The 13,701-nt window shown below is 33.0% G+C and overlaps 1 protein-coding gene and 3 pseudogenes across 1 annotated transcript; all 4 read right to left on the bottom strand.

The window, feature by feature from the left end:
- Positions 1–771: 771 nt before the first annotated feature.
- Positions 772–3,782, bottom strand: LOC111802064 (cytochrome P450 71B36 pseudogene; annotated as a pseudogene).
- A 583-nt stretch (positions 3,783–4,365) lies between these two features.
- LOC111802060 (cytochrome P450 71B34-like) lies at positions 4,366–6,214 on the bottom strand. The gene is made up of 2 exons (XM_087127130.1): positions 5,263–6,214; positions 4,366–5,106 (listed from the first exon to the last, which is right to left on the bottom strand). The coding sequence occupies exons 1-2, from the start codon at positions 6,160–6,162 to the stop codon at positions 4,477–4,479; spliced, it is 1,530 nt and encodes a 509-aa protein (XP_086983256.1). The 5' UTR covers positions 6,163–6,214; the 3' UTR covers positions 4,366–4,476.
- A 1,046-nt stretch (positions 6,215–7,260) lies between these two features.
- Positions 7,261–8,991, bottom strand: LOC111802059 (cytochrome P450 71B19 pseudogene; annotated as a pseudogene).
- A 1,442-nt stretch (positions 8,992–10,433) lies between these two features.
- LOC111802058 (cytochrome P450 71B10 pseudogene) lies at positions 10,434–12,615 on the bottom strand (annotated as a pseudogene).
- Positions 12,616–13,701: the final 1,086 nt, after the last annotated feature.

The raw sequence follows: 13,701 nt of genomic DNA, 5'->3' as shown, positions 1-13,701 counted from the left end.
TTTTCAAAATTTAGATACCAATCACAACTTTCTAGGGAGACAAAATTTTAAAAAATTAGGATAAAGTTAATTGCAATTATTTGATTCCAATAGATAGTTATCTTGTTTTGGGATCAATTTCTAATTTAGATCCGTTTCTAATTTAAAATTCATTTCAAATTCAGCTATCCAAATGCTTAAATCAAACGTTAATTCTATGAATGAAATAAATTCTTGATGACCCATCTGTCGCTTTCATCTCTAAGTTTTTTTGTGTTAACATTGAGTACTACAATGCAATACTACAATGATATGGTCAAGTTTTAATAACATAATGTAAGAATGTTAAAATACGGTGTACGAAATTTATGTTTTAGTTCACTTGTGTAAACAAAATAAAAACTAGCTTAAATATTAACAGTTAAATATATTAATGAAACTTTAACATTTTTATTAAAAAATATCGATAGTAAATGTCATTTTTTCACGTATTTAAAAGGGGAGAGATTAATATATATATATATATATATATATATATATATATATATATATATATATATATATATATATATATATATATATATTAACATTGAGTATTAGTGATCAATAATTTAATATGCGAAGTCACAAAACATTTATCCTATAATACAAAAAGTTGGAGTCAAATTTTTGCTTATCATTATTTGATTTTAAGCATTATATTACATATAAAAACACCTGTAATAAAATAAACACCTATTAGACGAAAACCATAAAACTTCACTATTAGAGGATTCGGCTTGAAACTTATACTTATGGACGGTATAAAATTGGTACGAGTTTAAGTGGCAACTTTTTGTAGATGGGGAGACTCAAGCCCGACGTCTTTTCCATGTCCAAGTCCTTCTCTTTCATCCCCTCCGACAACTTCTAATTAAAATGGTACAAAAGATTCACCAAAGCCAGCTCCACATTCTTCACTCCCAAATTCAACTCAGGGCAAATCCTCTGACCAACCCTGAACAGCAAGAACTCAAAGTGTTGTCCTTTGTAATCAATCGAACTCTCTTCAAATCTATCTGGAAGGAACTCTTCTGGGTCTGGGTCTCATCCAATTGCTCAAACATTCACTTGAATCATTGTTTTTGAGCAAAAATCGTAGCCTTCAATTTGGAAGTGGGAAATGATTTCTTTTGGAATAAGAAGAGTTGCTGGTGGGTGTAGTCTCAGCTTCTCTTTGATTATCATTTTTAGATATGGGAGCTCTTCTATGTCTTTCTCTGATACCTTTCCTCTGTTTCTCACATAGTTTCTTATTTCTTCTTGAGCTTTCTTCATCAATTTTGGGTTCTTGAGTTCTATCGTTGCTCAAACTAGTGTAATTGAACCCGTGTCTAATACTACCAAAAATATATTATGTGCTTAGGGATAGAAGTTGCTTACCAAAAGAATGACTTTGATGCTTTCTTAGGTAATGACAACCGTGCAAAGATTCAAGTTGCTTTTTATTGATAACTAAAAGCACATCAATTATATCATCTTACTATGGTTTAGGCCTCTCAGAACAAAGATGTTCATCGATCACATCTTGAAACAAGGTATTGATCTTATTAAAAACTATTTCAAGTCTAGCTTTTGTCCACTTAACCAATCAATGGCCTTCCTACAAAAGGAATAGGAAAAAGCTCATAAGCACTATATCATCCCAAAAGCCATTCTAAAAATAACACCAACGATGAGAGTAATGGACTTCTCAGTAAGATCAACAACTCCACAAGAAGTAGACTGCGAAATCGATTCAATCAGCAAACCAACTTCTTGCTCTCTAATGGGTTCGTAAGATAACACCCTCTTCATATTGAAAAGCTCAAGTATACAAATTTTATGTATCTCTCGCCAGTAATCACTATAAGGTGAAAACGCAATGTCAAGAAAATTGTAAGTGAGTTTTTTGATTGATTAAGTTTGTGGTCTACTGCAACTTTGAAGATCGTGGGTTTTCAAGAGGGCACGAGTTGTCTCGGCAAAAGATATAATGGTGGTTTCTACACCGTCAAAGCTGAGGCTGATAATGAAACCGTAACACTGAGAGAGTGAGGCGCCATAGAGATTTGTGTGGGAGCTTGCCAAGTTGGTGCAAGTTTCCAATGATTGGAAGCTTTGGTGGGGTTGGGGGAAATTACCCTTCTTTCTATTTGCAGCTACTTTCTCTTTGAGGATGATGAAAAGTAAAGATGAAAAGTAAAGAGAAGAAGAGGATGAGGGGAAGCCATGGAGGGAAATGAAACAAAGAGATTTGAATTTATAAAGAGTTCAAGAACCGGATGAAAACGATTATGAATAAAAAATGGTCAATTCTTCTTTAGATTAAATAGACAAAAAAACAAAACATTAACCGTTTTAATTTTCATTGTATATTATTTGAATGAAAACAATGAAATGTTTTCAAATTGGTAGGGGTCGTCTTAAAAAAAAACTGTAGATAAAAAAATGATTTAAAAAGAAAATATGATGATCTATAAAAGTCCACTATTTCTTGATATCATTCTTCCCGAGAAGAATGATAAAAAATAAAAATTGAAACACTACTTGTATCAAAATTTAATTTTTTTTTATTGCGTGTGGACAAATTTGTTTAGCCTTCTGGTAAATTTCCATAGACCTAGTTAATTGGGTCTAGTCCGATCTAATTGCACTCTAGAATTTCGATCGCTCAGTGGTTCACATGAACAAGCCTCTCCAAAAGAATAATACAAGCTCTAATAGAACAATCCGGTATGACAAATATCATCTTCAAGGATTTTTGTCTTGATGCATTTCATTTGGAAAGTGTTCGATCTCTTCCTATTCTTTCATTTCCTGTTATATGTTCTTTCATTTTCATACATTGCATAGTATGTTTAAGTCACTCCCGTTTTTTCGATGCCTCGAAATTTAGGGTGTGTCAGATCAAAACTCTCAAACGAAAAAAATGATAGAAAGAAAAACCATTATGAATTTAATACGTTATATTTTTTTTTTTTCAAAAGCTACAATTTAATAAAATTTTAGAGAGGTAGCACACAATACTAGCCTCTTAGTCATTGAATACTACATTTTGAGGTTTTTTTTATGTCCAAAATTTAGTCATTTAAATGTTTAATTTTAACGTCAATTTGTGTGGATGAAAATTAATTGTCGATGACCCATCAACACAAACTAGCTAAACTAGCACACAATAAAATTCTTTGTGTTAATGTAGTGTAAAATTATTTAACCAATTGTTTGAGTAAGTTTTAATAATTTAGTATAAGAATGTCATAACATCATCCACAAAATTTATATTCTAGATCACTTAATTACAACAAAGGTAATCACTAAAGAAAAAAAATATTTATCTAAAGAAAAAAAAATGGGACAAAAAATATATATATATATTAAATGCTAAGTAAATTAATAGTAAATTTATTTTTTTAACGTATTTGGAACCGTCAACGGCCGTAAAGAGAAAGAAATGGGGCAGGTGGAACTGTCAACGACCATACTCTTGCCCACGAGAGAGCCGACCATCAACTTAGGGTTCCACACCTGGTTTCAGGGGGTTTAGATGAATAAATCCTTTTCATCTTTGTCTACTACGACGATTCTTTGTTCTTGCTCTTGCGTTAGTCGAGTCGATAGGTCATTGGAAAAGGATCGGTGTTCCACGCAACAAGAGACGTAAGACCGTTGGTAAGCTCCCTATTCACAAAAATAGGAAAACCATCAATATCTTTCCAAAAAACATTATACTCCAACAGATAAACATTATACTCCAACATCCCGAAAAAGTTAATTACCTTCATGTAGGACTGGTTCAAGTTGATATCATACCCTTATTTAGACTAGGTCTGAATATCTTTGTCCTTATCTCCCTTCGAGATGAGAGGCAGGAAGACTTCTCAAACTTCTTGCTAGAAATCGTTCAATCCAATTTGAAAAATAGACCAATATATTTCAATTGTTATCCAAAGTTTACCCCATCTCTCAATGACCCACATATTTATCTTCTGTCAACTTGGATCTACATTCAAATAACACGTGAATATCAAAGCAGAAATTTCTTTGTGTTACGTTTAGAATTTATTATAAGTGGATGAACATCAATATTTCTCCAAGAGCACTAAGATCCACACTTAAAGGATCTACTATGCTAATTCATGTGCACGTGAATCTCACACGCCTTCAAGCTCGAGCAGCTTTAAAATTTTCAATTCTATTATGTCATTCCCTTTATGTCCCAAGCTCGATTCTCCTTCTACGGTCTTTCATCTCCTCGCGATTCCTTCTTCAAAGTAATGGATGGCCGACAACGTGTGTTTTCCTCTCCTTTTTTCTTATTTCTTTATTTCCTTACCTTTTCTTATATATATATATATATATATATATATATATATATATTCAAATATTGGTGTTACACGTATGCTTTTCACATCATCTATTTTGTTGGTAATAAAGGGTTCAAGCATTACATATATCATATAAAAATACCCATTTACTCTAAGCCATAAGTAATGGATGGTGTAAAATTGGTAGAAGCTTAAGAGGCAACTTTTTGTAGATGGTGAGACTCAAACCTGCATTCTCTTCCATGTCCAAGTCTTCCTCTTTCATCCCATTGGGCAGCTTCCAATCAAAATGGTACAAAAGATTTGCTAAAGTCAATTCCACCATTTTCACTCCCATATTCAACCCTGGGCAAATTCTTCGACCAGCCCCAAACGGCAAGAACTCAAAATATTGTCCTTTGTAATCAATCGAGCTCTTAGTAAATCTCTCTGGAATGAACTCTTCTGGGTCTGTCCAGCATGTGGGATCTCGTCCAATTGCCCAAACGTTCACTTGAACCATCGTTTTCGGGTAAAAATCATATTCTTCAATTTTGAAATGAGAAATGGTTTCTCTTGGAAGAAGAAGAGGTGCGGGTGGATGTAGTCTTAGTGTCTCTTTCACTATCATTTTCAAATATGAAAGCTCTTCTACGTCTCTCTCTGTTACCTTTTGTTTGTTTCCCACATAGTTTCTGATTTCTTCTTGAGCTTTCTTCATCAATTTTGAGTTTTTTGCGAGTTCTGCCATTGCCCAGACTATTGTAATTGAACCAGTGTCTAATCCTGCCACAAATATGTCCTGTTGATGCACATCATACAATAGAAAAATGTTAGAAGAAGGCGGGAAGGATTGAGATAAAGCAAAAAAGGGTCAATACCTGCACAAAATCTTAGTTAACCACGAGAATGAAAGTTTAGAAATTAAACTAAAATTTTAAGAATAGAAGTTGCTTACAAAAAGAATGGCTTTGATGTTTTCATGGGTAATGACAAAGGTGCAAGGTTCAACTTGCTTTTTACTAATAGCCAAAAGCACATCTATAATATCATCTTGCTCTGGCTTAGGCCTCTCAGGACAAAGATGTTCATCAATCACCTCTTGAAACAGAGCATTCATCTCGTTAAAAACCCTTCCAAGTCTAGTTTTTCGACCACTAAACCAATCAAATACCTCTCCCACAAAAGGAATGGGAAAAAACTCAGAAGCACTATAGCTTCCCAAGAGGGCCTCAATTTCACTTATAAGCTCATGAAATCCATCCCCTTCAAACCGCTTTCCAAATGCAATTCTAAATATAACACCAGCAGTGAGAGCAATGGACTTCTCACTAAGATCAACAACAGCTCCACAAGAAGCCGATTGTGAAATTGATTCAATAAGTAAACCAACTTCTTGCTCTCTAATGGGTTCGTAAGATAACACTCTCTTCATATTGAAAAACTCAAGCATACAAACTTTGCGTATCTCTCGCCAATAATCGCTGTAAGGTGAAAATGCAATGTCAAGAAAATTGTAAGAGAATTTTTTGATAGCATGTGTTTGTGGTCTGTTGCAGCTTTGAAGATCGTGAATTTTCAAAAGGGCACGAGCAGTCTCGGCAGATGATATGATGATGGTTTCTATATGGCCTAGGCTGAGGCTCATAATTGGACCGTAAAACTGAGAGAGGCGCCATAGGGATTTGTGTGGGAGCTTCCCAAGTTGATGCAAGTTTCCAATGATTGGAAGCTTCGGTGGACTTGGGGGAAAATTACGCTTTCTTCTATTTGCAGCTGCTTTCCATTTTAGGATGATGAAAAGTGAAGAGAGGAAGATGATGAGATGAAGCCACGGAGGGAAATGAAGGAACGACATTGAATTTAGAAAGAGTTCAAGAACGAGAGGAAAAAGATTGAATAAAAATGGTGATTCTTCTTTCGATTAAATAGACATAAAACAAAACATCATAATATTATTTGAAGGAAATAATGAAATATTTTCAAATTTTCGGTGGTATCTTTAGAAAATGATAGATTAAAAAATTATTTAAAAAGAAAATATGATGCCATACAAATACAACTTTCTTGATATTATTATATAGTGCCAAATAAATGATACTAAAAATGGCGGTCCACATGAAAGCAATAAGCTGTCATCATCTCACCATGGAAAACAAAAATTGAAATGCTGATAAATATGATAAATTTGAATATTAGTCTTCTAATAGATAATTTATATTTTAACTAACGGAATCAAGTCTAGAAGTTATGATTAGATTTTTAATGATACATACTGTAATAGAACATAATAATGAAGGACGAAAATCAACTTCAAGGATTTTTGTCTCGATGCATTAGATGTGGAAAGTGGCCCGTACCTTTGTGTTTCTTTAGTGACATCCAATATGATCAAATATCGCGAAGAAAAACTCTTATAAATTTAGTGCGATACTTAAAAAAAAAAGCTTAGATTTTTTAATTTATTTACTCTTGAAATTAGTAATAAAAAATCTATTAAATTCTTTTTAAAAGATTATCAATCACAACTTTTTAGGGAATTTTTTTTAAAAAAATTGGGGTAAAGTAGATTGCAATTATGTGATTGGAATGGATGGTTTTGGGATCCATTTCTAACTTTGAATTCATTTTAAATTCAACTACACAAATACTTAAATCTTAATTCAATCCTATGAATGAAAATAAATTTTCGATGACCCATTTACCATTTTCATCTTTAAATTTGTTGTTGTTTTTTTTTTTTCAATATATCAAGAATAATACTTGAATTTGATATTTATTTATGATTTTATGTTTGTTTTAAACTCAGACGGGCTCTTAAGCCATTGAAAATGTAGTGTTAGACTTTAATATTTAAAGAGTACCAAAAAAAAACAAATTGAAATATGGGCCAGCTAAGCTAACACAAAATAATTTTGTTTGTCTTAGTGTAAAATTATTTGATGCAATATTACAATTATATGGTCAAGTTTGAGTGGCATGAAATTGGTACAAGTTTGAGTGGCAACTTTTTGTAGATGGTGAGACTCAAACCCGACGTCTCTTCCATGTCCTAAGTCCTCCTCCTTCATACCCTCCCGCAACCTCCAATTAAAATGGTACAAAATATTCGCCAAAGCCAACTCTACAGTCTTCACCCCCAAATTCAATCTTGGGTAAATCCTCTGACCAGCCCCGAACGGCAAGAACTTAAAGTGTTGTCCTTTGTAATCCATTGAGCTCTCTTCAAATCTCTCTGGAAAGAATTCTTCTAGGTCTTTCCCGTATGTGGGGTCTCGTCCAGTTCACTTGAACCATTGCTTTCGGGTAAAATCGTAGCCTTCTATTTTGAAGTGGGAAATGATTTCTCTTGGAACAAGAAGAGGTGCTGGTGGATGTAGTCTCAATGTCTTTTTTACTATCATTTTCAAATATGGAAGTTGTTTTACGTCTTTCTCAGTTACCTTTCACATTGTTTCTTATTTCTTCTTGAGCTTTCTTCATCAATTTTCAGTTCTTTACGAGTTCAGTCATTGCCCAAACTAATGTAATTGAACTTGTATCTAATCCTGCCAAAAATATATTCTGTTGATATACATTGTACAAGTCGGTGAGATAATGGAGAAGGCGTGAAGCCAAAAAAAAAAGGCTCAATACTACTCAAAAACTTATTAATCACAAAATTTTATTGATATATTAGCTACTTCAAAAATCATTAGCTACGTGATTGAAAGTTTTGAAACTAAACTATTAATTTAGCGTAAAAACCATTAAAGCTTAGGAATAGAAGTTGCTTACCTAAAAAATGGCTTTGATTCTTTCTTGGGTAATGACAATGGTGGAAGTTTTAGCTTTGCTTTTTATTCATAGCTAAAAGCACCTCAATGATCATCTAACTCTGGCTTAGATCTCTTTGGACCAAGATGTTCATCAATTGCCTCTTGCAACAAAGCATTGATCTCATTAAAAACCCTCTCAAGTCTAGCTTCTCGATCACTAAACCAATCAATTATCTTCCCCACAAAGGGAATAGGAAAAAACTCAGAAGCACTATAGCTTCCCAACAGGGTCTGAGCTTCACTTACAAGCTCATGAAATCCATCCCCGTTAAATTGCTTCCCAAATGCAATTCTAAAAATAACACCGGTAGTGAGAGCAATGGACTTCTCACTAAGATCAACAATAGCTCCACAAGAAGCTGATTGTGTAATTGATTCAATAAGTAAACCAATTTCTTGCTCTCTAATGGGTTCGTAAGATAACACCCTCTTCATATTGAAAAACTCAAGCATACAAATTTTGTGTATCTCTCGTCAGAGAGTATAAGGTTACGGTTTGAGGTTCAGTAATCACTGTAGGGTGAAAACCGAGTGTCAAGGAAATTGTAAGAGAATTTTTTTATAGCATGTGTTTGTGGTTTGTTGCAGCTTTGAAGATCATGAGTTTTCAAGAAGGCACGAGCAGTCTCGACAGATGAAATGATGATGGTTTCTATACGACCTAGGTTGTAAAGATGAGAGAGGCGCCATTGGGATTTGTGTGGGAACTTCCCAAGTTGATGCAAGTTTCCAATGACGTGAAGCTTGGGTGGGCTTAGGGGAAAATTACGCTTTCTTCTATTTGCAGCTGCTTTCCATTTTAGGACGATGAAAAGTGAAGAGAGGAAGAGGATGAGAGGAAGCCATGGAGGAAAACGAAGGAAGGACATTCAAATTTAGCAAGAGTTCAAGAACGAGAGGAAAAAAATTAAGAATAAAAAACAGTGATTTTTCTTTCGATTAAATAGACATAAAACAAAACGTTATATATTATTTGAACGAAAATAATGAAATATTTTCAAATTTTTAGTGGTTATCTTACCGTAGATTAAAAAATTGTTTTTAAAAAAAATATGATAGTCCATTGATATTATTCTGGTAGCACCAAAAAAATGTTATTAAAAAATGGTTGTCCATTCATGAAAGCAATAAGCTGACATTTTCTTGTGGTAGAAAACAAAAATTGAAACAAGTATGATAGATTTGAATATTAGTCTTCTAGTAGATAATCTATATTTTAACCAATGAAATTAAGATTAGATTTTCCAATCCAATAGAAAATAACAATAAAAAACGAAAATCAACTTCAAAAATTTGTCTCAATGTGGAAAGTGGCCCATACCTTCCCATCCTTCTCATCCCTTTAGTAACATCCAATAAAATCAAATATCAATTTTTTAATTTATTTACTTTTGAAAATGAGAGGTAAAAAAAAAGTAAAAATAATCTATTAAATTCTTTTTAAAAATAAACAAAACCTAATTTTCAAAAATCACAACTTTTTAGGGAGAAAAAATTTTAAAAAATTGGGGTAAAATTAATTACAATTATTTGATTCCAATTTCTATATATAGACTAATACATACTTTTGTTTTTAATATTTTGAGTTTTTTCTTGAAATACCACTATGCATAGTCTCTACTTGCAATGTCGTCATCAGCGTATAGGGGTGCCTTGTATTTACCTAAAAAATAGAAATAGCCCACGACTTGAGTATTTTTAAAAGTACTCCGTAAGTGGCCCTACTATTTGGGTTAGAGAATGCAAACACATACAACTCATGATTAGGGACATATGGTTAAAACCATTAGAGAGGTGGTCTCTAGTCCGGACAAAATTGGATGTGTAGTACTTCCCTACACACGACCCATATGTGCGAGCATTAGTCCACCAGGTGGTTTGCACCTTTAGGCTCATCATAGTGAGGCTAGTTTGTAATCAGACGTCCGGAGGTCAGCAAACTCTTGAATATCATGAAGGCAGATGATGATCATTAACATAATTGGGGAAGTAACTTGATGTATATAAACACACAATATGCATGAGGTCCCTATAGTTTTCATCTTAAGTTATTCTTATGACACAGCACTATACATCATGCACATATATTCTAGGTAACATGCATTCATTAGCCTTCATACATTTATCATCATTACTCTCATTTAGGGTTGTGTCTCAGAAAACTCTTCATCATAATGCAGCATGTCACCTCGTACATACACATCATCTTAATATGAAATATTATCATTGAGTCATATCATCATCATACATCATCGTCATCATGTCATCATATCATAATACAACATCACATCATACTAGCTCACATCATCATCATCATCATAGTATATAAGCATAAATGACACATGCAAGGGCCACTGGCCACGTGTAATCACAAGTCTTATACTTTACAATTAGAGGACTCCACTTCAAACTTAATACTCATGGATGGTATAACATCGGTACAAGTTCGAGAGACAACTTTTTGTGGACGGTGAGACTCAAACCCGATTTCTCTTCCATGTCCAAGTCCTCCTCCTTCATCCCCTTCGGCAACTTCCAATCAAAATGGTACAAAAGATTTGCTAAAGCCAAATCCACAGTTTTCACCCCCATATTCAACCTCGGGCATATCCTCCGACCACCCCCAAACGGCAAGAACTCAGTCCTTTGTAATCAATGGAGCTCTCTGTAAATCTCTCAGGAAAAAACTCTTCTGGGTCTTTACAACATGTGGGGTCTCGCCCAATTGCCCAAACGTTTACTTGAACTGTCGTTTTTGGGTAAAAATCGTAGCCTTCAATTTTGAAATTGGAAATGGTTTCTCTTGGAACAAGAAGATGTGCCGGTGGATGTAGTCTTAGTGTCTCTTTCACTATCATTTTCAGATATGGAAGCTCTTCTATGTCTCTCTCTGTTACCTTTCTTCTGTTTCTCACATGATTTCTGATTTCTTCTCAAGCTTTCTTCATCAATGTTGGGTTCTTAGCCAGTTCTACCATTGCCCATACTAAAGTAATTGAACTTGTCTCTATTCCTACTAAAAATAGGTTATGTTGATGCACATCATACAATAAAAAAAATGTTAGAAGGGGTAAGATAGTTGAGAAGCATGAACTGAGAATGATTGCTTAAGCCACCACACCTAAATGGTGTGAAAATTATCTATTTATAATCAAATAAATTACAAGGATATGTAATGGATATGTAATGAGTAATAAATGGAAATAACAATAAATTAAAGACCGATAAGTTGTAATAGAAGTTAAATATCTAGATATTTGCCTATAATACAATATCAAATATGATATATATGATAAACTATAATTAAGTACTAAATATCTTATGTTGTGTTGATGCACATCATACAATAAAAAAAATGTTAGAAGGCTGTGAGAAAACTGAGAATGGGAAGGATAGAGACATAGCAAAAAAGGCTCAATATTGCTAAAAAAAAACTAGTTAACAAAGAGATTGAAAGTTTAGAAACTAAATTAAAAATTTAGTGTAAAAATCATTAAATAAGAGAGATAGAAGTTGCTTACCAAAAGAATAGCTTTGATGTTTTAATGGGTAATGACAACCGTGCAAGATTTAACTTGCTTTTTACTAATAGCCAAAAGGACATCAATGATATCATCTTGCTTTGGCTTAGGCCTCGTAGGATCAAGATGCTCATCGATCACATCTTGAAACAGAACATTCATCTCATTAAAAACCCTCTCAAGTCTAGCTTCTCGGCCACTAAACCAATCAATTACCTTCCCCACAAAAGGAATTGGAGAAAACTCAAAAGCACTATAGCTTCCCAATAGGGCCTCAGCTTCACTCACAAGCTCATGAAATCCATCCCCTTTAAACGACTTCCCAAATGCAATTTTAAAAATAATACCAGTAGTGAAAGCAATGGACTTCCCAATAAGATCAACAACGGCTCCACAAGAAGCTGATTGTGAAATTGATTCAATAAGTAAACCAAATTCTTATTCTCTAATAGGTTCGTAAGATAACACCCTTTTTATATTGAAAAGCTCAAGTATACAAATTTTGTGTATCTCTCTCTAGTAATTGCTGTCAGGTGTAGATGTAATGTCAAGAAAATTGTAAGTGAGTTTTTTGATAGCATGCATTTGTGGTCTATTGCAACTTTGAAAATCGTGAGTTTTCAAGAGGGCACGAGCAGTCTCGGCAGATGATATGGTGATGGTTTCTATACAACCTAGGCTGAGGCTCATAATGGGACCGTAAAGCTGAGAGAGGCGCCCTAAGGATTTGTGTGGGAGCTTGCCAAGTTGATGAAATAGATATAAAACAAAATGTCCTATGTTATTTGAAGAAAATAATGAATTATTTTTAAATTTATATTGGTTGCCATTAAGAACGGTAGACTAAAAAATTATTTAAAAATAAAATATGATGGTCCACAAAAATACAACGTTTCTTGATATTATTCTTATAGTACCAACAAACGATACTAAAAAATGGAGGTCCACTCCAGGAAAGTAATAAGTTGTCATCCTCTTATAGTAGAAAACAAAAAGTGAAATTATAAATTTGAATACTAGTCTTCTAGTAGATAATCTATATTTTTACGAATGATACCAGGTTTAGAAGTTATGATTAGAATCTAATTTGATTGGGTCTCGTCTTATCCAACCTCGTCTTAGAATTTCAATTAAAGATAGAAATTGAGACAATAATATAAGCGACAATAGAACAATAAAGGACGCTAATCAACTTCAAAGATTTTTGTCTCGATGCACTAGATGTGACTTTGCGGTCCCTTTTCTGACCTCCAATAAATTAAATATCAATCTTTGTTCAAAAGCTTAGATTTTTCAATTTATTTACATTTAGAATAAAAAGGTAAAAACTAATCTATTAAATTCTTTTTTAAAGATAAACAAAACCTATTTTTCAAAATTTAGATATCAATCACAACTTTTTAGGGAGAAAAAATTTTAAAAGATTGGGTAAAGTTAATTGCAATTATTTGATTGGAATTTATCCTTTATCTTTGTTTTAGGATCAATTTCTAACTTGAATTCATTTCAAATTCAGCTACCCAAATACTTAAATATGACGTCATATTCAGCTACCCAAATACTTAAATATGACGTCATGTGAATGAAAATAAATTCTCCCTGGCCCATTTGTCACTTTTATCTTTAAATTTTTCTTTTTTTCAATACGTCGAAAATAATACTTATTTATGATTTTGTGTTAGTTTTAAACTCGGCTCTTTAGCAATGGAAAATATAGTCTTAGACTTGAAGATTTGAAGAGTATCACAAGAAGAATTGAAAAGTCAACTAACTAGATAAGCTAGCACTCAATCTATATGTTATTGGATGCAATACAATAATTATATGGTCAAGTTTTAATAATTTAATGTAAGAATGTTAAAATATCGTGTTAAGAATGAGATAGAAAATAGAATTGGAAAGGTCTGTATTATCATTGAGATTGATATCCTTTAAATATGATACAAGCTAATACAAATGAGAAAAATATAAAATAATTGAATACTGAGAATAAAATAAAATATACTGTAAATTAAATCATAAATAAACAAGATATAATATCTAAGATATATTTCATAA

The sequence above is a fragment of the Cucurbita pepo genome, chromosome 9, assembly GCF_057944985.1.
Source record: "Cucurbita pepo subsp. pepo isolate OVF chromosome 9, ASM5794498v1, whole genome shotgun sequence".
Taxonomy (NCBI): domain Eukaryota; kingdom Viridiplantae; phylum Streptophyta; class Magnoliopsida; order Cucurbitales; family Cucurbitaceae; genus Cucurbita; species Cucurbita pepo.
The sequence above is the reverse complement of the archived record's forward strand: the minus strand, read 5'-3'. Positions and strand labels throughout refer to the sequence as shown.

Coding starts and splice junctions, on each gene's coding strand:
- LOC111802060 (XM_087127130.1), bottom strand. CDS start 6,162: ATGTCGTTCCTTCATTTCCCTCCGTGGCTTCATCTCATCATCTTCCTC. Junction 5,107..5,262: donor ACATCAAAGCCATTCTTTTT/GTAAGCAACTTC, acceptor GTGCATCAACAG/GACATATTTGTGGCAGGATT.